The following is a 24,330-nucleotide window of genomic DNA, read 5'->3' on the forward strand; positions in this document are numbered from 1 at the left end:
CTGCTTTCACACTTCGAAGTCGGTTTTGTTAATCCTCGGACTTGAAATTCCTGGGGTTTTCTGTCATGGAGATAAATCATCACTAAATGCCTGTGTGCTCACGGAGTCCTGCAGACACCGGCCCCACTTTTAAACTGAAAACAAGCGGGGGCGGGGAGGGGGCACGTGACGCGCGAACCCTCAAGGCCAGATAACCGAACATCCTTGGGCTGTTGCCTAGGCAGTCTTGGAGCCCTGGAATAGGTCACCAGGCTCCAGCGACTATAAAGCGCGGCCGCCGAAACCCGGCCCGGCTCTGATGACAATTTGGCAGCCTCGGGGTCTCGGCCTCAGCTCCGCGCAGCTACGCTCTTGCCACTCCGCGCCCCGCGCCTCGTGAGGCGGAGCCCGCCCCGGAGCGGCGCGCGCACCCCAGGGCCTCGCGTCGCGTGACTCGGCCGAGGCGCGCAGGGTTAGCGCCCGCCCGCGCCACTTCCGACTCAGCTCTTGGTTCAGGTTCCGGGGCGCCGCGGAGCTCCCGGCCTGTGGACGGCGCGCGGCGCTTTGGGGAATCCAGCGCCAAGCGCCGTGCGGTGGCTAGGATGGAGGAGGCCGGAGCGGCGGTGGTCACGGCCGGGGAGGCCGAACTGAACTGGTCCCGCCTCAGCGTGTCCACCGAGACGCTGGAGTCTGAGCTGGAGGCGCGGGGCGAGGAGCGGCGCGGCTCGCGGGAGGCACTGCTGCGGCTGCTGCTGCCTCACAATCGTCTGGTGTCGCTGCCGCGGGCGCTAGGCAGCGGCTTTCCGCACCTCCAGCTGCTGGACGTGAGCGGCAACGCGTTGACCGCGCTCGGCCCGGAGCTCCTCGCGCTGCGCGGCCTGCGCACGCTGCTGGCAAAGAACAACCGGCTCGGCGGGCCCAGTTCGCTGCCCAAGGGCCTGGCCCAGTCGCCGCTCTGCCGCAGCCTCCAGGTACTCAACCTCAGCGGCAACTGTTTCCAGGAGGTGCCTGCCTCGCTCTTAGAGCTGCGTGCGCTGCAGACCCTGAGCCTGGGCGGCAACCAGCTGCAGAGCATCCCGGCTGAGATCGAGAACTTGCAGAGGTCAGCGGGTGTGTGCCGGAGGGTGGGGAGGCCTCGGGCGGTGTCCGGGAACCCTGGGGCGCCGGGCCTGGGCGCCTCGCGTTTGTCACGTAACTATTTCCAAGCTTTGTCTTTGTGCGGTAGTGAGTTCTGCCCAACCATCCCAGCAAGTTGTTGTAAATATCTAGTATGATCGCTTGTGTGACCGTTTGGTATGTTGTGTTTGGCCTATGCGGATTCTCGAGGCATTTTTTCTGTCTTCCTTATTGAATCTGGAGCGTGATCCGAACTGAGTGGGAACTCAAAACAGATGTAAATCAGAGGTTGTCACTTCTTTGCTCAAAAGTCTTCCGTGGTTTTCCATCTCTATAGATCAAAGTACATGCCTTTGAGCATGGCATACAAGGTGCTCTGACCTGACCCTTGCTTTCCGCTACATTTGCAGCTTCGTCTTCTCTGTGGCTCTACCAACTACCATTTGTGGAGTTCAGTGACCTATCCATTTTCCCCATAGAGAAAGCAGCTTGGAGTTGCTGGTAGGCACTCAGTATGTGTTGAATGGATGCAGTGCCTCTGTACACTTGCTGTTTCCCTTGCTTGGAATGTTTCCTTCACCTGGCAAACGCCTATCATCCTTCAAAAGCTATCTCAAGTTATCATCTCTGTGATTCCTTTTTTACTACTCCCTGCACAACAATTTTTTTCTTTACTACTCCCTGCACAAAAAAGTACAGCCTATACTGTACTTTCTCTGTGCTTCATTCATCCTGCCGTTGCATTTACCTTATTGGATATAATTCCTTGTTTACAGGAATTATCTGCTTCGCCTACTAGATTATGTAGTAAATATGTTAAATTTAACTTTAGGAGGAAGCAGAGAAACAGGACAATAAAAGTGCCCGGTGGGGGAGTGGGAAATAGAGTGAAATGTATTGTACAAAATGAAAAAGAGGTATCTTCCATCTGTAAGATATTTTCACACTTTATTGTATTTTCAGAGATAATAGAATGTTAAATGTAGAAGGGACCTCAGAGTTAAGTGTAGCAAAAGAATATTGGCCTGGGAAAAAAGAACTCTTGGTGCCTCAGCCTTAGGCAAGTCACTTGTATCCTAACTGTAGCATATCCTAACTGTAGCTTTCTAATCTACAAAATGAAGCATGTGGGTAAGATGTCTCTTTGTTTACTCTTAAATAGATATTTACTGAATACCTGCCCTGTGTCAGGCGCTGTCCCAAGTATTGGGGATACAATGGTGAACATGATCCAGGAGACAGACATTAAACAACTAACTGTGAACCTCATTATTTAATTACAGTGGTTATGAGTTCTATGAAGACCTACAGAATGCCTTGAGACAAAATGACAGAGGCACATGGGAAAGCCCAGAGGCAAGGAGGGTAACTACTAAAATTCTGAAAGAAGGACATTGTACTGGGAAGTGAGCAAGAGGGAAAGTGGCAAATATAAATTCAGGCAAGTCAGCCCATGTCAGGTCTTGAAGGCTATGATAAAGTTTGGATTTTGTTCTAAGTGCACGTGAGAGAGTTTTAAGCATGTGTCTTGTTGCTGTGCAGGAATGGAGTGAGGAGAGGGTGAAGAGATAGAGATTTTGAGGGCTGGTTTGAAGGAGGTCATTGTAGTAGGACGAGAGATGATGGTAGCTTATACCAGGGTGATACTAGGGTATATGATAAGAAATGGAAGATACGGAGAAAAGATTAGAGGTAAAATTGACAGCCCTTGGTTCCTTCTAATTTTAATGTTACATAATTCCAGCTTTGGGATTTTCTTAATATACTAACAGGAACCTAGGGAAAGTATTATTTCCATCGTATGGAGAGAAAAGTAGGCAAAAGTCCCATTTATTTAATACTTACAATGCAGTAGATCCTGTCATAGGTGCTAAATATGCTTTTTAATTCTCACAATGATCCCATGAGATAATGTGCTCCCTTTTTTCAGAGGCAGAAACTGAGGCTCAGAGAAAGTAAGTCACAAGATTACAAGGCTAGTAAGGGTTGGAACTGTATTTGACCTCTGTGGTCTATGACTCCAGACCCTTGAATTCTGCACAGTGGCAGAGTACTAGAACCTGAATCTTTGTCGAGGGGTTGGAGGGTCGTGGGTTTTTTTGGTTTTGTTTTGTTTTTTGTTTTTTTTGAGGCGGAGTTTCAGTCTGTTGCCGAGGCTGGAGTGCAGTGGCATGATCTGGGCTCACTGTAATCTCTGCTTCCTGGGTTCAAGTGATTCTCTTGCCTCCGCCTCCCAAGTATCTGCGACTACAGGAGCGTGCCATCACGCCAGCTAATTTTTGTATTTTTAGTAGAGACAGTTTCACCATGTTGGCCAGGCTGTTCTCAAACTTCTGACTTCAAGTGATCCATCCATCTGCCTCTCAAAGTGTTGGGATTACAGGTGTGAGCCACTGCACCCACCCTGGAACTTGAATCTTTGGACTTCTGTACTGTTGGATTTGTGATCAGGAGGATTTGTCAAAGTCATTCACGTAGTTGACTGATTTTCTGACTCAATTTTCTGGGCTAGCAACTGTGCTATCTGTGTTTATTGTTCATTGTGTCTTTGACTCCAGTAATGTATGATATCTTTAACGTCACTGTTTTCATTTTTCAGTTGCATGCTTTATTTCTCTTTACTGCTAAGAATTGGTAAAGGTTTAGGCTATGCTCCAAATATAAACTGATTGAGTGTAGGTTAAAAGGGTTGTGTAGAAATATACTCTGAGCTCGAAAAAGCCTTGGCAATGACCCAAATCGTCCCCTTCTATTTACAGATGAGGAGACTGAGATTTATTATCACTGACTTTGCTTGAGGCCAGATAGTGACAAGTAAGAGTTATGTGGTTCAGCCCTCAAATACGGCTATTTACTACTAATATGATGCATTAAAGCTTCAAAAATGTAGAGGTGGAGGTTTAGCCTCTTAAACTACTTGTCCAAGAACACCATCTTCTCTTAGAAAATCTGTGGATTCTCTAGACTTCATTGGTTACTCTGATTTATATTGTATACTGTGTATGCCATGCTGCTTTGTAAACCAGATCTAGTGTTTTGGTACATTAAGAAGATACGTGTCCTCTGTAAGAGCAATTATTAAAATAGTACAGACTATATAATCCATGAAAACTCCCCCACTCCTTCCACTCTTCATCATTTAAGGAAAGAATAACAAATGAATACTCATGGCTAAATTGGTGTCATTGACCTCTCCAGATTTAGCAGGGTATCTATGTTTTCTATACCCTATCGATTCTTTCCCCTAGTGGCAAAATCTTTTTTTTTTTTTAACATTTTCTGAAGGATCACTTTCAAAGTATAACAAGTATATATTGAAAATCTTACTTATTTTTATGATTAACTTCATTCTCCTGGAGTAAATTAGGCTATTAGTGTGAACCATGCAGTTGTGGATGTAGATACTTTCCATCAAAATGTGTTTAATCTTCAGCAAATAAATATAATTGTTTGGCTATAGTATATATAGGCAAATTTGTTTTGTTACATAATGCTGAAAAGTAGGTATAATTCATATTCTGACTTATTTTTCTGAATCATACCTTTTATTCTTCTCAGCTTAGACATTAATTGAGGAAGAGCTTAATAGCTTATCACTCAATGGCCAATAGACTTTATTTAAGTAAACAAAACTTCAGGATTGTTTGGCAAATCCAGTATGCTAGGTATTTGGAGAGTGGGTTTGAGCACAACTGAGTTTCATTGGTACTCTTCTACAATCTTTTCTTCTTAAGTAATGCCTTCCTTTTTCTGTTCATGATGCTTCTCACCATCTGTTTGCTGTGGTTTTGAAAGATTGAAATAGGAAGGTGGGACAAAACAAAAGCTAAAAGTTAATGCTCTGGAATGTTTTGAGGTTAGTGTACAATAGGTTGATATCTTAGGAAAGAGATAGATGACTCAGCCAGATGATAGAATGCAGTAAAGTTTAAATGAAAACTCTTTTCCACATTTAGAATCACATACTGAGGTTTTCACTGGCTCTCAACATCATCCATCTGACTTTTTTTATTGCCTTAATTTGGGGCAAGTATCAAGAGATGATGCATCTGGGAGGGGGGAGGGATAGCATTAGGATATATACCTAATGTAAATGATGAGTTAATGGGCGCAGCACACCAACATGGCACATGTATACATATGTAACAAACCTACATGTTGTGCACATGTACCCTAGAACTTAAAGTATAAAAAAAAAAAGAGATGATGTATCTATTTGTGTGTCTACTTTTGAACATATAGGTACCTTAAAATCCTGTGGTGTTAGTATTTGAAAATCATTTAATACAAAGATGCTACTTCAAGAAAACATTCTTTATCTACAGATGTTCTTATCTTTCTGCTTCTTTTCCTTTCTGTTTTCTACCTCTTTGTACTTTCCTGTCTTACTTTAATTCCATCTCCCTTTAACCAACTATGTAAGATAAGATTAATGTATATTTTTATTTTTTTGTTTTTTGGGTTTTGATTGTTGTTTATTTGGTTGTTTTTTGTTGTTGTTGTTGTTGTTGTTGTTGTTGTTTCTTTTTTTTTTTTTAGAGTTAGAGTCTCACCCTGTCCACCAAGCTGGAGTGCAGTGGTGCGATCTCACCCACTGCAGCCTCTGCCTCCCAGGTTCAAGTGATTCTCCTTCCTCAGCCTCCCAGGTAGCTGGGATTACAGGCACCTGCCACTACACCTGGCTACTTTTGTTTTGTTTTTAGTAGAGATGGGGTTTCACCATGTTGGCCAGGCTGGTCTCGAACTCCTGACCTCAAGAGATCCGCCTGCCTCAACTTCCAAAAGTGCTGGGATTAGAGACGTGAACCATTGTGCCCAGCTTAATGTATGTTTTTATGATGTTCGGTGTCATTTTTATTTGATTGGAGAGGCAGAAAGCATTTTCTAATTTTACCTGTGCTAGCCTGTTTTTTCAGTGGGTCATTGTACTTGATAGAGAAAAGGCATCCACTGCAGTATCCCTAAGGATTGGAAACGTGACTTATTTATCAAGAGACAGTTTTAAGGTCAATGTATTAATGCTAAACAGGAAAGGAATAATTCGTTCCATAAATTCAGTGAGTACTTTTCTTGTTTTTTGTATTCTTCAAGTACTGAAAGAATAGAATTGTTCCAACCCTAATTAACAGAGTTGCAGTGTTGATAACCACAAGAACTTAACCCCTACAGTTTTGCTACAAATTCAACAACAGTTTCCTTTCTTCTTACACAAAAGTGTATTTGGAAACAGTAGAGTATGTTACAGAAATTTGATTCCCACAAATCATCAAAAGGTGTCAAGTCCCTAGAAATTTGGAAATTATTTGAGTTAGAAAGTAAAAAATAAGCCTGAAACTGTAAATTTAATATGATGGTTATGTAATTTGATTAGTGTTATTCATCAGTTGCAAAAGAGAATTTACGTAATTGCAAAATCACGGCCTTAGTTACATTTTAGAACATCAAATCCTTTTCTGCCAAAGTCAAGGTAACTACTAATGTTTGGCATCCTTTCCGTCTACCTTCCCCGTCCACTTCCAAAGCATTGAAAGAAGACATTGAGTAGCAAATAACCACCAGAGACTAGTTTTTTCTTGGTTCCAGACTGTCTTAATAAGTTCAGGCTACTATAAGAAGACATAAACTGAGTGACTTATAAACAACACAAATTTATATATCACAGTTCTGGAGGCTGGGAATTCCAAGATCAAGGTGGTGGCAGATTTGATGTCTGGTGAGGGCTTTCTTCCTGGTTCATAGACTACAATCTTCTGACTGTGGCCTCACATTGTTATGGGATCTCTGGGGTGTTGATTTTTCTGGCCGGAAACCTCTGTGGCCATGGCACTTTTGCCCAAGTTCTTGTCCTACATCCGGAAAGAATGAGATACGCAGACAAGTGAAGCGTGAAGAAGAATATTATTTAGTGTTAGAACAGCTCAGAGGAGTGAATAGCTCCTCTCAGTAGGCAGGTCGTCCCTTCAAGTGTTCAGCTCTCAGCAGAGAAGAAGCGCGGGAGAGGGTGGCCCCTTTCCTCAGGCAAGTCATTTGAATGTCTCTGCAGGTCTCTGAAGCTCTTGGAGGTCTCTGAAGCTCTCAGCAGAGAGGGCAGTTCCTCTCTCCCGACAGGTCGTCTCTGCAGTGCTCAGCTGAGAGGATACTTCTCTCTGCAGTTGGTCACCCCATCCCATCTTCTCTCTGTCCTCTTCCTCTTCTGCCCTGTTCTGGCTGAGCCCAGGGCTTTTGTGGACCTCAGAGGGGAGAAAGTACATGCTGATTAGTTCATGGGTGACCATGGGTGGGCGGGAAGAGGCACCAGGAGTCCCCACTCCTGTCTGCCCAACTGGCAGCTTGGCCACCAACCTTCAGGCCCTCCCTGGCCCAAAGGTGGGGCCTTACTGGGGACCCACCCTCTTCTGCCCAGGAATCAATCTGCCTCCTGCTGCCCTTCATGGCACCCCTGGCTCAGCCCCAGCTCCCACTCCCATCTTGGAGCAGGGGCTGGAGAGAGGCCAGGCAGCCGGAGAAGACACCCTTTAGCCTGCAGGGATGGGGGAGGATCCTTCCTGGGGCCCCCAAGGGGGCAGGCTGCAGAGACACCCAGCTACTGCACCTGGGAGGACAGCTGTAGCCGCTCGCAGGAAGGCAGATTCTGCCTGCTCCTAGCCCTCCCCCAAGAGCACAGGGAGGCTCAGATCCACAGCTGCAGTTTAGGTGGCTGTAGCCCCACCCAGGAGGTTGGGGCTTCTCCCTGCTGTGTAGAGCAGGAGGCCTGGGTCTGCAGCTGCAGGTTGGGCTACCACAGTTGCACCTGGGGAGCTCCGGTCCCAACACAGAAGGGGCAGGGCGCCCCCCAACTCCATGGAATGTGCAGCCCCAGCTGTGCCTCCCTGCTACATCAACATGATGGAGAGAGGAAGCAAGTTCCCTTGGGACTCTTCGAAGGACGCTAATCCTATTAATGAGGGCTCCACCCTCTTGACCTTATCTAATCCTTTAGTTACCACCCAAAGACCCCACTTTTTTAATACCCTAACATTAAGGAGTTAGGGTTTCAACATGAATTTTGGGAGGGCACAGGCATTCAGTCCATAACACTGACCTAAGCAAATAGAAAGGATAACATTTACACTTGCCCTCAGACTCACTCTTCCTTTTTTTCACTTTTTTCTTTTCTCCCTCTCTAAACTATATTGCAAGTTATTATTTAGCTATCAAATCCTTTGTAAAAAGGACTTTGAAGTTTGCTCAGTTTTTTTCCCTCATAGTCTTCTCATTGAAATAGTTCCTTTTCCAGGAACCTAGTAGTTTCTGAATATTTGAACTCCAAATATTCTATTCCATTCTGTTCCGTTCTATTCTATTCAAGTAGCTATCATCATTGAAAAATAGGGATTTCTGAGTAACTGAGCAGTAACTTATGCTATACTTGGTAGAATTTTAAAAATCCTGCCTAGGAACTTTTTTCACCAATGCTTAAGCACTTGCAGTAGGAGAATTCAATCTTGTAACCAGTTGACTTTTGCTGCAAGATAATCTTTGAAAGAGAGAGAAAATAACATAAAATCAAAGTTATCAGCTTACTTTTTCTAAACATTTTAAGTCTAAAGAGGGAAATGGAATTTTGAAAAGCTTTACACGATCAGAAATATGTTTTTTTAAAGTGTCAATAATACATATATTTGTTTGTTTGTTTGAGACACAGTCTCACTTTGTCACCCAGGCTGGAGTGCAGTGGTGCGACCTCGGCTCACTGCAACCTCTGCCTCCCAGGTTCAGGTGATTCTCCTGCCTCAGCCTCCTGAGTAGCTGGGATTACAGGTGCCTGCCACCTCACCTGGCTAATTTTTTTTTGTTTTTTGTTTTTTGTTTTTAAGTAGAGATGGTATTTTACCAGTTAGCCAAGCTGGTCTCGAACTCCTGACCTCAAGTAATCTGCCTGCCTCAGCCTCCCAAAGTGCTGGGATTAGGTGTAAGCCACCGCACCTGGCCTAATGTATTTTTTAAAAAGACAAAATGTTTGATTCAACTTGGCATTTTGAATAACCACACATCAAGGAAGGCTGAGATTATGAAAGACAGAAAAATTATACTTGAGAAAATATCTGTAATAAGGCAATCTGCAATGAATTTTTAAGTACATTTACTAATTTCAGAGAGGTAAAGGAAGGAACTTCATCAGTGAAGCAAGAATAGAGAGTTTTAAAACTGACAGGAAAACCGCAATTGGAGTTTCTAGAAATGAAAAAATATAATTATTAACTGACTAACTAGACTAAAAGGTGAATAGAAATCAGCTGAAGAATGAATCCATAAGCTGAATGATTTTACTCAGTTATTTTCCTGGAATTCAGCTTAAAGAGATAAAGAAATAAAAAGTATGAAAGAAGTATTAAGACATAGAGGATAGATCTGAAGTTAAAACTGCTAAGAGCAGCCGGGTGCGGTGGCCCATGCCTGTAATCCCAGCACTTTGGGAGACCGAGGCAGGCAGATCATGAGGTCAGGAGTTTGAGACCAGCTTGGCCAACATGGTGAAACTCCGTCTCTACTAAAAATACAAAAATTAGCCAGGCCTGGTGGCAGGCACCTGTAATCCCAACTACTCGGGAGGCTGAGGCAGGAGAATTGCTTGAACCCAGGAGGCAGAGGTTACAATGAGTTGAGATCGTGCCACTGCACTCCAGCCTAGGTGACAGAGCAAGACTCCATCTCAAAAAATAAAAATAAAAAAATAATAAAAAATAAACTGCTTAGAGCAATTCTAGAAAGGCAATGAAAGAAAGACAATGTGTGCAGTAATAGTGGCTGAAATTTCCCACAAAGAAAGGGAGCTCTCTAAACTGATATCTTAACGTGTCATAGTAAAACTTTAGAACATTAAAGATGAATAAGAAAAAATCCTTAATCCTATTGAAGAAAGAAAAAAAAGATTACCTACAAAGGAACAAGAGTAATACTGGCTGTAATAAGATAATGGAGCAGAATTTTTGTAGTGCCGAGGAAAAGTAACTGCCAACCTAGAATTTTATGCCCAGCTAAACTATTACTCAAGAGTGAGGGGAAAAAAATTAAAATGCCAGAGACAAAGGGCTCAAAGATTAACAATCATGAGTTCTTGCTGAAAGAACTTCTAAAGGATGCACTCCAAGAAAAACCTTAAAAGAAATAAGCCTCCAAAAAAAAATGATGAATAAATTGGGAAAACATACTGATAAATCTGAATCAATTACTGATTGGAAATAAAATAAATTGGTAGAAAATCAGGGTAGAACTAAATCTAGGAGATGATACGAAGAGAAGGACAGAAGAGAGCATGGTTATGTGTTTGAGAGTGAGAGAGAGTACAAAGAAAATTGAAGGGGGTAACTCCTAGCAAAATAGAAATAGCATATACAGTTCAAAACAGTGGAAGTAGAGGGAAAAGAACAAAAAGAAACTTGAGGAGCACAATAAGAAGCAGAACTAAAGGGAAAAAGTACGTGGAGATACACCATGATAATAGAAAACACAAGTCCGAGCGTCAATCATCAAGTTATACTCCATTTATAAAGATTTACACTTAAAATAAAAATACACCAATAAGTTATAAGGAAAGGGATAGGAAATGATGTACCAGGCAAATCTGTCATTTCTCATCTGAAGTACTGGATTAGGCTCCAATCTGCTTTTCCTCCTTCTACTCCTGCCCACAGTGCTCCCCTAACCCCTTCTCCAGTTGTTTGCCACTCAAAAGCCAAAGTGATCCTTCTAAAAAGTCAAGTTAAATGACTAGGCTTTGTTCAGAACTGTTTTTTCAAAATGCTCTTACAGAGGCCCAAAGGGCATTCTGTGATGTGGCCTTCCTAGGCTACCTCTCTGATCTCTTTGATGACCACAGTCCCACCTCAGTCACTCTGATCTACTCGTCTAGTCAAACTGGCTGTGTTGCTGTTTCACAACACACCAATCAGTTTTCCGTTGGGGTTTGTACTCAGTCATTTCATTTAGATCTCGTTCAGATGTCATCTCCTAAGAGGAACTTTTTCTGACCACCCTCTCTAGAGTGTCACTTCTATCACTATCTGATTGTTCCCCCTTTTTCTTTGTGACACTGAAAACTATCTGGCATAATAGACATGTTATCGATTTATTGTCTGTCTTCTCACGAAAATGTAAACTTATTCAGGTCAAGAACTTGAACTTATTTGCATTCTATTCCCTAGAATGGTGCCTGGCACATTGTAGATGTTCATATTTGTTAACTGGGCATTTTATATGATAGATAATATTATTCCATTTTTAAAAGGAAGAAACTGCAAGATTAAGTAACTGGTCCAAATTTTTATACTGGTAAGTTGTGGAGCTGGGATTGAATGAAATAAATACCAATAAAAATAAAACTGGTAAGCAGTGTTGATAATCAGAGGACATAGATTTCAGGGCAAAATGTATTTAAAAGAACAAATAGAGGCCAGGCACGGTGACTCACGCCCGTAATCCCAGCACTTTGGGAGGCTGAGGTGAGCAGATCACCTGAGGTCAGGAATTCGAGACCATCCTGGCTAACATGGTGAAACCCCGTCTCTACTAAAAATACAAAAATTAGTCAGGTGTGGTGAAAATTAGTCAGGTGTGGTGGCAGGGACCTGTAATCCCAGCTCCTCGAGAGGCTGAGGCAGGAGAATTGCTTGACCTAACTTGGGAGACGGAGATTGCAGTGAGCTGAGATCATGCCAGTGCACTCCAGCCTGGGCGACAGAGTGAGAGTCTGTCTCAAAAAAAAAAAAAAAGAACAAATAGAAATCCTTCATATGAATTAAGGCTCACTTCAGGAAGTTTTTAGCAGTCATGAGCTTGAATGTATCTGTAGTATAATTTCTGTATATTAATGGGAAAGAAAGCAAAGATTGACAGGACTCTAAGGGAAGAAGGAAAATCATGTTTATAGTAGGAGACTAACCATCAGAGCAAGAAGGCAAAATAGTAAGAGAAAAAAATTTGCTCAGTTAAGAGGTCAATCATAATAGTTACATGTTCTTTTTGTACATATAATACATGAATGAAAATAGACCATGCTCGAGACCACAAAGGAACAAAGTTAGGCAGAATATGTGTATTTAACAACAGCAGAGCTCCCAACAAATCAATGAGATAAAGCTGTATAATTCATGAGAAAAATAGGTAAATGATATGAATAGGTGATTCTCTAAAGATATACCAATGTCTAAAACTATAAAAAGATGCTCAACTTCACTTATAGTTAGGGACCTACAGATTTGCAGATTAAAAACACAGAATGGTACCATTTTTTATACCATCAAATAGTAAATAAATAAATAAATGCTGGTGATAATACTAGGTGTTGGCAAAGTTGTAGGTTAAGGAGTGCTCTTAAATGCCAATTATGGATTTGTAAATAGCTATGACTGCACAAGGTAACTTGGCTTTATCTGTTAAAATTACACCTTATATTCTGAAATCTGCCACTTCACAGGCAATTCAAGGGAGGGAGACTCTGATTTAGTGCATCTGGATGGGATCAGGACTCCATAGCTTTAAAAATATCATAGGGAATTCTTACTGTGGAAGTTTAGGTAATACTTTAGTAGGCTGTTTTCTCCCACATTTAAAGGTGTTTTGAAAAAACAGTTCTACTGAGTTAGCAGATTTAACAGAAAGATAAAAGTAATACAGTATTGGGAGAAAAAATCTGTATGTGTTTGTGTACTACATATGTGTATGTATATGTGTGTGTGTGTGTATATATATATACACACACACATATATATACACAAACACACACACACACACACACACACACACACACACACATAGAACTGATCCTGCTACCCCTTGCAAAAATCTTTTGAAGGAAGCCTTTCAACAGTAATCATCAAAGAGTACTCTCTTTTTTTCTATTTTGGTGCAATATATGCTATGTCTAAAATGTTAACCTATTGTTGGAAAACAGTATAATTACCTGGAACTTTGATTTTATAGTAGTGGGCAATTTACACAGCCTCTGAAGTATGTAATTGCTATAATAAGAGCAAAGAAGAAATGTAGAGACTTCATAGTTTTAAAGTCTGTTCAAAAACAAGATAGTGGTTTTCCCGTTGCCTGTCAGGGCATCAATCAAATCCAAGCATACTAACATAGAATTCAGCGTTCTTGTAATCTGGTCTCTGTACAACCTTAATCTTTGATTCCTCAAGATGAATTCTCGTCTATTAAAAGGTATATTCATTGTGCCTAACAAGCCCTCTGCTCCAACCTGAAGTGTACTTTTTCTTCTCATCTAAATGGGCTAAGTCCATAGCCCAGCCGAAGTCACAGCCCTTTGGGGAAGCCTATTCCATTCAGAACTACTGTGGCCTTTTTAAAACTTTTATCTTCCTTTTCATTCAACTCCTAATACCATTTATGGTTTGTCCCTCTTATTTTGGTATTGTAATGCCTATTTTTGGCCTTGTTTTGTGTTTCATTGTAAAGTTATCTAACATTGGTCTGTCTCGTCTGCTTAGCTATAGTATAAGCTCCCTGAAAATTGCATTGTTTCTCTAGAGACTGGATAGCACATAGCAAATCTTAAGTAAAACATTTGCTGAATGAATAGATGAAACGTGTTTATTGTAGTAGACACAATGGGGTATCTTTTTCAACTTTATTTACTTTTTTGGTTTTGTTCATTTATTTTTGCAGTTTAGAGTGCTTATATCTTGGAGGAAATTTCATTAAAGAAATCCCACCAGAATTAGGAAATCTGCCTTCTCTGAATTACTTGGTATTATGTGACAACAAAATCCAAAGTGTACCTCCTCAGCTTTCACAGTGAGTAGTTCCAGGCATTTGTATATACACAGACATCTGTGCTTAGTAATTATTGTCTTGCATTCACTCACATGTTTTATATGTAAAAAAGAATTAGATATTCTCAAAGTAAGTGATACATGTTAATTATAGTTCTGAGGTTTGCTGCGAGCTGGGTTTTTAAAATTTCACTTTTAAATGCTCTGATTTATTCCTCAAAATATTTATTCAGTCTATTTTCTGTAATCAAAGAATTGAGCATTAGCATATATTTCCCTAGGTTTTATGGGACTTTTAGTAATTTTATATTTGATATGAAACATTTATGTCCTAATTAGGCTTTATAATGTGAAGGATCTTAATTTCTGTTGCATTTGAAATCTTTCCTTTTTTAGTTATCTGAATGAAAAAGCATGCCCACTGCCCACCCCCATCTTCAAATCTAGCTTTTATAGCAGTTAGCACATCAGAACACTCTCTGAGTATTCTAAATTCGCCGAGTCCAAGGACAAAAGTCCTTCATGACATTTCCAAATCTGCACTTTGATCTAGTTTCAGCACCTTTTTGTTTTACTTCAGTTGACCCTAATATTGATTGCTCATTCTTAAGGGGAAATCAAGTTCTGTATACACACATATATTCAATATTTTTGGTAGTTATGTTGCTTACTGCCATTGGTTTTTATACTGCATTTATTCTAGGTTGCATTCACTTCGTTCCCTAAGTCTTCACAATAACTTGCTGACATATCTGCCACGAGAGATCCTCAACCTTATTCATTTGGAAGAGTTGAGTTTACGAGGAAATCCATTGGTTGTTCGTTTTGTTAGAGATCTAACCTATGATCCTCCAACTCTCCTGGAATTAGCTGCACGGACCATTAAGATCCGAAATATTTCCTACACTCCCTATGATCTTCCTGGGAATCTTCTTAGATACTTGGGTTCAGCCAGCAATTGCCCAAACCCAAAATGTGGAGGTAAGTTAATTCAGTATTCATGTTTCCCACTTACTTAGCTCTTTTTAAAATTAATTAAGTCTTCTGTCAGACAAAAGCTGTCTCTATTTCTGTTCCCTTTATTTTTTCACTCATTTATGAGAAAGACATTTCACTCTGGATTTTTTTTAAGAATTATTTTTCATAATATTTTAGGATTCATACATAAGGAACATACCCAGGAAGTCTCATCCTGTCTTGTCACAAGATAATAAATCAAGATGGTAAAATGAGAGGAAACTCAAGGAAGTGTAAACAGTTCTAATTGTTTAAAAACTGTTTCTAAAATGTTTGGACACCTTTTATATTTATTTGAAGGATATTTTCTTAGACCCACCATTCCCTGTATCAGATTTAATAGGGTATGATTCAAGATGTATGAGAATGGGCTGAATGTGTGCCAGTTACAGATTGTACACAAAACTTTATGTTACCTTAAGTCCATGGTTCAAAATGTCTTGAGTTTAGAGCATTTGGAGAGAATTATGCAAATGATATAAGGCAGAGTCAGGTAAGTATCCCAAGGAATTCAAAATGCTTCTGGAAATCAAAGGAGGGGGAGAGTACATTTTATTAGATCTGGAAACAATGAGCTAATTATTGAGGTATGAATTAGATTTTGATAGGGTAAGATTGAGGATAGGAAATTTTTCAGATGGAGAATACAAAGTGGAGACGGAAGAGTATGGGGCAGACTGTTGGATGAGTAGTAATTTGCCCCAAATGTAAGGTTAGGGGAGTAATGAGAGTGGAAAGCTACATTGAGTTCAGGTTGTGAAGAGCCTGAAGTGCCAGGGTGTGTGGGTGAGAATTACTGACTGATAGTAGGTCATTTTTTATGTTGGCTCCTTCATAAAAGACTACTTTTAAAAAATCCAGTAGGTACTGAGGAAATGCTGTGTAATGATGTTCAAAACCAGGTGAGACTTTCTCTGGCAGTCCGATCTTGTCTTGAAGCTATTACATTAAAAGGGAGAAAATTATCAAATTATTCAAAGATTGTTAAAAGATAAAAAGACACTTTGAGTTTAAAAAAGATAATGCTCTGGGTCATTTCTGGCCACCTACTCTTAGAAGTAGAGATTGCAGCACTGTGCCAAGTTCAAAGTGCTTACGCTTTTCTCTGTGATTCTCCATTCCTGAATTAGCTTTCACGGTGACAGAGGAAAACACATAGGGCAGCATTCACACCAGACCCTCAGGCCTGAAAGTCTAAATCTCTTCTTTGAATTCGTGCTTTTCTGGAAATGGATCTCTACAGGAATTCTCTTTTCTCTCTTAAATATTTCCTTAATGACTTCTTTAGTATACTGGTGTGCCATTTATCTTAAGAACAAAATGCTTTAAAATTACCAGCTTAAGGCCGAGTGTGGTGGCTCATGCCTGTCTGTAATTCCATCACTTTGGGAGGCTGAGGCAGGAGGATCTCGTAAGCCCAGGAGTTTGAGACCAGCCTAGGCAGCATAACGAGACCCCGTCTCTACAAAAAATAGAAACATTAGTTGGGCATAGTGGCATGTACCTGTGGTCCCAGCTACTCAGGAGGCTAAGGTAAGAGGATGGCATGGGTCTAGGAGTTCAAGGCTCCCATGAGCTGTGATCATGTCACTGCACTCTAGCCTGGGTGACAGAGTGAAACCCTGTCTCTTAAAAAAAAAAAATTCAGTTTAAAATTTGAGATAATCTGTTAGACATTTCCCCCTCAAATTTGTTAGTTATTAAACTAACTTAAAAGTACTTTTATATTCTCAGAGATATTTTTCTCTTTGTATAATCTGAAATCTTATAAATCACAAGATAGTATTATACTGCTTTAGTTCATCGTACCTCCCATAATGCTTTATTTTATTTCTTTCATCTGTTTTCGAGAAGCTAACACATTTTGGGGGATTTATTATCGGTTTTTGATTGACCAACTTATTTAATGTATCTACTTTCCTAAATCATTCCAAGTAATATACCACAAATTTCCCCTTTTTTATATTTACTACAAGATCAAAAAACTACATGGTTAGTTGAGATACCAGGAAAAAAATAAAAGTGGTATTCATTGTTTTTCCTTTGCTTGGACCACATCTTTTAATTTTGGTCCCTTATGTGATAAACACACAGTATTTGGTGCCAGAAGAAACTTAGGCAGAGTATAGAGCTTGAGATACCTCTCCAGAGAGGTGATTGGACCAAAATTCTAGATGTTCTGGTTATACTGCAACCATTGTGACAGTCTGTCTGTTAGATATTTGCAGTATCATTTTAAGGACCAACTAGAATCCAGAGGCACAGCAACATCTGCTTTCCTCTCGGCTCTAGCTCTGTTTTTACTTAACTGAAGGGCCACAGTCGAGGAGCACTAACCTAGGAATCAAAAGGGCCAGATATTACTTTCAGTTTACCTGAAGGTGTGTAATTGTATGAGAATCAAGTGAGATCATCAGTGAAACAGATCTGAGGCCTGAAGATTTACAGTCTTTGGAAATGTAAAATGGCATTTTATTTCTTTCAATTTTGCCTTCCCAGTACATAAGAACAGGAGTACCAAAAGTCATCCCCTTTCTGAAAATTTTTTGTATACGAATTCTTTTAAGATAATTATTAAAGGAGTTTTTATGTTGTTTTGTTTTAGTCTGTGACTGTAGGGTAGTACCAAGGGGGTGGCTTGGGTAATAGAGAAAAGGCACCTCAGGTATCCTAAAATCTCCATCAGCCATTGCCCCAAGTCTCCCAGAGAAAAGAAGCTAAGTACACAGTGTCCTTTCTGTACCTGCTCCCTTTAAGATGAATTTCCTGGTTACCTCTTTACACCCAGACTCTACCTTTAAGACCTTCCAGGAGGCTTGTAGACAGCTATATGAGCAAGTACTATTTCTGCTTAAGATTCATAACAGAAAATGATATATGACGTTTCTCCAGAACACTGGAGAAAGGGCTGAAAAAGAAATTGGTTCCTTGCTTTGTAATGATTACTTTGTATTCCTTCTTCTCTTTAGGAGTCTACTTTGACTGCTGTGTCAGACAAATTAAATTTGTGGACTTCTGTGGGAAGTATCGCCTCCCACTGATGCACTACTTGTGTTCCCCAGAATGCTCTTCCCCTTGCAGTTCTGCCTCTCACAGCTCCACATCCCAGAGTGAATCTGACTCAGAAGATGAAGCTAGTGTTGCTGCACGCAGAATGCAGAAAGTTCTTCTTGGTTGAATAGGAGTGCACACTGGTGTGAAATACTTAAAAAACTGAGCAAAGGTGGTTAGATAAGAAAATAGAGCTTGAAGTTCACTAGAAACCTCATCTTCATCTTAAGTGTTCATGCAAGAGTCTGGGATGATATAAAACATTTTGTGTTTCATCTACCCATTCAGCAGGAATGAGTCCAGTCCCATGTTTGGATTCTTTTAACATAATTTATTGTGAATGATAGTTCCACATTTGGCTGATGGTTTGCAGTTTTCACTCAAGTTTTACCTGAATCACAAAGCAGAATGGTACGTTTTGAAGAGCAGTTCTACAATAAGCCATAAGTAGTATACCTTTTGGCAGTTGAGATGGAGAAAGTGAGAAATAATCAAAGCTATAATTGCCAGAGTTGCCCTTGGGTTTAGGTAGAACACTATATACCATATATACTATATGTGCCATATATATATGTATTATATGCCATAAACAGGATTCACCCTCCCTTTTTTTATTGCCTGTATGTCTGGATTAGTTCAGAGAAGCTCACAGATGGTTACATAGGACGTAAACCTTTCTGACAAACTAACTGGTGACGTAAGGCATATAACGGTTAAGTGGGATATTAAAACTTTTTTGTTCTTTTCCTTTGTTCTATAGGATTGCTATTAACCTTATGTAATCTAGCAATGATTGTTATAGTGCCTTAATCCAGCAAGGATATAAAAATGTATTCAAGAAATAATGCCAGAGCAACATATAACCTGACATACCATGCAGAACATTTTAAAATATTCTTTAGCAGAACTAGGTAAATAACAGTATATCTGATATCCATGGGCCTCTTAATATTTTTTTGTTTAAATGTGCACTCATCCCTTATAAGCACATTACTTTTACACTTAATGGTAGGCCATAGTCTTGATCAATCTGTTCATCATAAGACAGAGTAAGAATTTTTAACAAAAAATTCTAAAAGAGATATAAGCTAGGAAAGCTTCTTTATATCTTGCATTAAATGGGTAGGGAAAAAATATGACTCTTGCCCATGTCACGTACTGGACCATCTTTCTCTGCTTTTAAAGAAAACTAATGAAACTAGAAAACATCACAACAAGCCAAACAAAATGGGGAAAAGGTGTCATTGTCCTTATACCTAATAAAACCGTTTCCAGAGCTACTTTAACTATGGAAGCATTTTCAAAATAAAGTATTAATAAAATAGAAAAGCTTATTAATATATTATATCCTTAATGTATAGCAGGAAAATAGTTTCACAAATTAATTGCTATTAGAAATTACCAAATTTTTATTAACTAGTTTAACATGCAATACAAATTGAATTTTAAGTAGAATTTAAGTACAATATAAGTTGATATAAAGTAAATGCTTACTGGTAATCATTAAATAACTAATAACATCACTTGTTAAATGTTAAACATGCAGTAAGAAATGTCAAATATACAGGTCAGATAGGCGTTAGAACATCAGGTGATACCTTTTCTGATTTCTGGCATTCATGGCACACCATTTCTTAAAAGCAGATTGTTGTATAATAACATATAAATGTATTAGAGTTTTTTTCATATATATATATTTTTTATTTTAGAAGAAACTAGCATAATTCAGGATTTATGTGTTTATTTGTATATTAATTCATGAAACATGAGAGTTTCATGAACTGCAGATGTGAAACGCTGCTATAGAATGAATCCCTACACCTTTACCCTGTTATAATGTAGTAAGATTTTGTTTTCCTTTTGATTGAGAAATTTTCTGTGTCTATAGAAGTAATCTAATATGTTCCTACTGGCTAGAAGAGTAATACAGTCATGAAATAGAGGTATAAAGTCTTTGCTTACTTCTCCATGTGAGCCACAGCAAACTGCAGAGTGTACAATTATGAAAGGTAAAGATGACTTAGGCTGTGCCTAAGTGACAAATGTAAAATGTTTTGTAAATAAGTGACTTAGCTAAGATACATAAGATATTTTCATAGAAAATCATGTATTCATAGTAAAATACTCAAATTGATAGGACCAATTTTTTTTGGCCTGAATGCTTATGCCTACTTCCTAATCAATTACCAGCTTGACTTGAGCAACTGCTTGAGTAGTCTTCTAAGAGTTAGTCTTCGTAAAATAAATGGATAGGTATGTAAATATATAATCTTACATAGCCTTTCCAACTTCCTAGAAAGAAGGTCTACTGCTTCATCTTTTACAGATGTAAATAGGTCCAACCAGAGAGTTTCTGGCCTTTGCATATAAGAATATAGATGTATATCACAGTATTATTTCAACAAAATGTTATGGTTCTATGTATAGTTGAAAAACCTATGATCAGCGTACCGTTGTCTCTTGGTAATTTTTAATGAAGTATACGTTTAGCTGTCGGTTTTATCTTTTGTAAATCTTTGACCTAACGTTTTATAAGAGCAGCTAATAATTTCTAAGATTTTCCCTGTTTCTTTATCCTACCTTTCCTTTTCTTGTAACTGATTAGGGAAATTAACCAGAAGTCAGATACAAGGGACTTGATAATCTAGAAACCAGATAATCAGCTCCCAAGTCATATAGCTAACTATGTATTTAAAATAACAGTCTGTCGCTTTAGTTCCTAAGTCATATACTTATGTTTAATTACGATAAATAATCTTTAATTGGGGTTTTAAAAGACAGAATTAGCAAAGTCTAATTTTATAATGAAATAAGTTTTTGATATTGATCTACTTGGACAATTTTAGTGACCAAATCTACAGATAAAACTGCTTAAGCATAACATTAACATATTTAGAATGGCATTCTTCAGTGCTAGTATTTTAAATTGGAATTAGTACACTGTGCATTCTTAGTAGTCTTTATCCCTAGAATCAATTGTCTCAGCATCACCAAACTGAGTTGGTGAAATAAGTGCTAAGATTCTGGGCAATAGGAAGATTAGTGAATATGATACATGGATTCCAGGGTGCCAGGGATTGGCTGACTAATATTAAGGACCAGCTGGCCAGGGTCCTCAGTATTCTAGTATTTGAGTAGTGGAGGTAAATCCAAAGGTGACTGTCATATTTTACTTCTGAATGTGTGCTGAAGTGTCTTTTGTTCAAAAATTGTTGATATTTAGAACTTCAGGTTACCACATTTAAAAGTAAAGACTTGGCTGGACACGGTGGCACACACCTGTAATCTTAGCACTTTGGGAGGCCGAAGTGGGTGGATCATATGCAGTCAGGAATTTGAGACCAGCCTGGCCAGCATGGTGAAACCTCATCTTTACTAAAAATACAAAAATTAGCCGGGCATGGTGACGCACGCCCATAGTCCCAGCTAACTCTGGAGGCTAATACAAGAGAATCACTTGAACTTGGAAGACAGAGGTTGCAGTGATCTGAGATCACTCTGCTGCACTCCAGCCTGGGTAAGAGTGAGACTCTGTCTCAAACAAAAAAAAAAAGATTTGCATTGTAAATTGTACCTCAATTTGAGAAGTTTTTGTTTGTGTAAATAAAAGTAAAAAGGAATCCACAATAATGTTTTGTAATAGTGCACACCAGTTTTACCAGATTTTGTAACTATCAGATTTAAACAAAAAAAGAGAAGGAAGAGGCTGATTGCTGGAGTGTTTTAGAAGCCACAGGGCTAGAAGAGAAGTCACCACACACCTAGGGACAGTCGTAGGCCAAGAAAGCCCTTTAAAGTAATAGTGAATTGTTTTAAAATGAAGTTATTGAGTGGCCTACTGACTACCATCCAAAAACCTTTATCACCAAATTTGTTCAGTGTTTGCTATTGGGAGATCATCCATATCCCTCCATAATTAAGGGCCAGCAAGTAATAGGATCTTCTTACAGCCAACCTTGCTGTTCCCAAAGGGAGAAAGTAATACGTCGTTAACCTGGAATTGTGGTATAACAGGTAGCCTTGGTTAATGTTTTACCTTTTCACTATGTAAAAAAGAAAAAACAGTAAGCAAATAGTGCAAATAAAACTTGATCTTTTAAAGCATTTTAGCAGTTGCTATTTATGTAAAAAGTTAATGGTTATTATTCCTAAATTTTCATAAGACCCTTGGTAGACAAAACTATCAGTTATAGTATGTATATATAAGGTTAGTTAAGCTGCATTTAGTTAGGAACATTTAGTTTTACCTAAATGATTCTTTTTTTATCCAAAATAGAGATTTTATTATGTCGTTATAAATATTACTCTCCATTTAGTCCAAAATAGTGGGCTTTTTAAGTTGTGCCAGGGACTTAACAATAGTAAAAGCGACTGTATAGATTTTTATGCAATGTGACCTATAAGGCATAGTTCTGATTCCTTCTATATTGAATGTCCCTGTTTCCATATTAAGTGTTATGCCCTGTATAACATTAATGAATTTAATAGTGTACAATTTGGGGCCAGGCGTGGTGGCTCACACCTGTAATCCTGGCACTTTGGGAGGCAGAGGCAGGCAGATCACCTGAAGTCAGGAGTTTGAGATTAGCCTGGCCAACATGGCAAAATCATGTCTCTACTAAAAATACAAAAATTAGCCGGGTGTGGTGGCGCATGCCTGTAGTCACAGCTACTCAGAAGCCTGAGGCAGGAGAATCGCTTGAACCCAGGAGGCAGAAGTTGCAGTGAGCCAAGATTGCGCCATTGCACTTCAGCCTGGGTGACAGAGCAAGACTCGATATCCCAAAAAAATAAAAAATAAAAAATTATGTGCAATTTTGTATTTTCATAGTCGTATCTTTTTAAAGGTATCAGTGATTTCAGTTGTGGTCAGGAAGTATGTGCCTTAAATCCTCTACTCTAGACCCAAAGTTTGGAGATCTATATTATTTAATAAGTTGTTTGTGACAACATTGTTACCTTTTTCATTTGACTTGAGGGAAAAACTGAAAGATTCCTTCTCATAAAATGGCCTAATGTGTATCAGTCTAGGACTTCTGGGGAGGGAACCTCTACCATGCATTCTGTCCCAGAATGTCAAAGCCATAAGAATCAGTGTCCCCTGAAATAAAATCACTGAAAAGATACGTTCTCTTATATATTATTTTAAAAATTTATCTGGTGCCACCAAAGAATGACAGCAGTTTCCAACCAACTTCATATTTATAGCATCATATGAAGATATTGTAAGGCTTAGCGTATTTTGCCACTGGTTTTCTTTGTAATATAGGTTGAAAGTGAGACATGTTTGAATACTTTTGTATGTGAATATCTCCCATTCTTTTTCTATCTCCCTTGGTCTATATTTACTAATAATTGTTATTAAAAAAACAGTTCACTAATGAACTCTGCATATTATTGAACACTCATAGGGCAATATTGATTTGGGTGCTACCAGACTTTTACCTAACATTAGTCTTTCTCAATAGTTGTTGTAAAGGACAGTATTCAGTCCAGTAAATATTAAAGTGTATTATATTAGTTTAATGAAGTTATTTATATACTGTCATACCACAAAACTATGGTGGAAAGAGCATCTGCATTCACCAGAAAGTACTTGTTCCTTTGACTGTCAATAAATTGGATAAGACTTTTTTATTGTAAATTCCAGCTATTGGAAGATGTGGGAATAAGATTGACATTGCTGTTCAGTATTGCAAAAACGACTAAATTGGTTAATTATGTCTACCACTTATGTTTAAGAGAATCCTTTCTCTGACTTAAATTGTTAACATTGTGATATTGAGAAAGAATGTTAACCTAAACAGTCACTTCACAACAATCATGTAAAGACGTGTATGCTTGCAGTTGAGGTTTTTTTGCATTTCTGAGCCCACTTTGTATTCATGAGAAACAAAAACATAACGGGAGAAAAGTTTTAAATAACCAGCATTGTAAGTTTTTTGTAAAGTTTGGGATGTCAAAGTATTAACGAAGGATACTGAAAACATACTTTTACTTTGGTCAAATTACTTTTTATGATCTGATTTCTTAATTTTCTGTATTTGAAATCTTGCAAATTTGGAGTATCTACATCTATAGATAAATAGATAACAAACTTAATGGTAGAAATAAGTGTAATTCAGCAACATGATTCAACAGTTTTTATTTTTAGGATAAGTTACCGTTTATTATATTAATATCAAATTTATGTATTGCCTTGTAATGCTAAATGTTCTTAAAAGAATATTTGGGCTGCTTCAATTCTACCACCTACTTTCCCCTCCCCCAGTACATACAAAAGATCTTATATTAGCCAGTCCTCTATGTGAATTTTGCCATATCAAGCATTGTGCCTTATTTTAATAAAACTGTTTTGTTGGAATCCATTTCTATATTAAAGTCTCTATATTGTTGA

The 24,330-nt window shown here is 38.9% G+C and overlaps 1 protein-coding gene and 1 long non-coding RNA gene across 2 annotated transcripts in view; one reads left to right on the top strand and one right to left on the bottom strand.

Annotated features, from left to right (window-relative positions):
• The window catches only part of LOC108541726 (uncharacterized), a 57,155-nt gene extending 56,755 nt beyond the window's left edge, over nucleotides 1–400 (bottom strand). The window contains exon 1 of the long non-coding RNA XR_001889043.1: nucleotides 1–400. This is a non-coding gene — a long non-coding RNA (uncharacterized LOC108541726).
• LRRC58 (leucine rich repeat containing 58) lies at nucleotides 305–24,330 on the top strand. The gene is made up of 4 exons (XM_017891339.1): nucleotides 305–1,081; nucleotides 13,759–13,887; nucleotides 14,569–14,846; nucleotides 17,852–24,330. The coding sequence occupies exons 1-4, from the start codon at nucleotides 582–584 to the stop codon at nucleotides 18,058–18,060; spliced, it is 1,116 nt and encodes a 371-aa protein (XP_017746828.1). The 5' UTR covers nucleotides 305–581; the 3' UTR covers nucleotides 18,061–24,330.

This window comes from Rhinopithecus bieti, unplaced genomic scaffold (genome assembly GCF_001698545.2).
Source record: "Rhinopithecus bieti isolate Rb0 unplaced genomic scaffold, ASM169854v2 scaffold_759, whole genome shotgun sequence".
Taxonomy (NCBI): domain Eukaryota; kingdom Metazoa; phylum Chordata; class Mammalia; order Primates; family Cercopithecidae; genus Rhinopithecus; species Rhinopithecus bieti.

Excerpts from the sequence above, each read along its gene's own strand:
- LRRC58 (XM_017891339.1), top strand. The coding sequence starts at position 582 with ATGGAGGAGGCCGGAGCGGCGGTGGTCACGGCCGGGGAGGCCGAACTG. Across the intron at positions 1,082-13,758 it reads GAGATCGAGAACTTGCAGAG|TTTAGAGTGCTTATATCTTG; the intron begins GTCAGCGGGTGT and ends TTATTTTTGCAG. Across the intron at positions 13,888-14,568 it reads GTACCTCCTCAGCTTTCACA|GTTGCATTCACTTCGTTCCC; the intron begins GTGAGTAGTTCC and ends CATTTATTCTAG.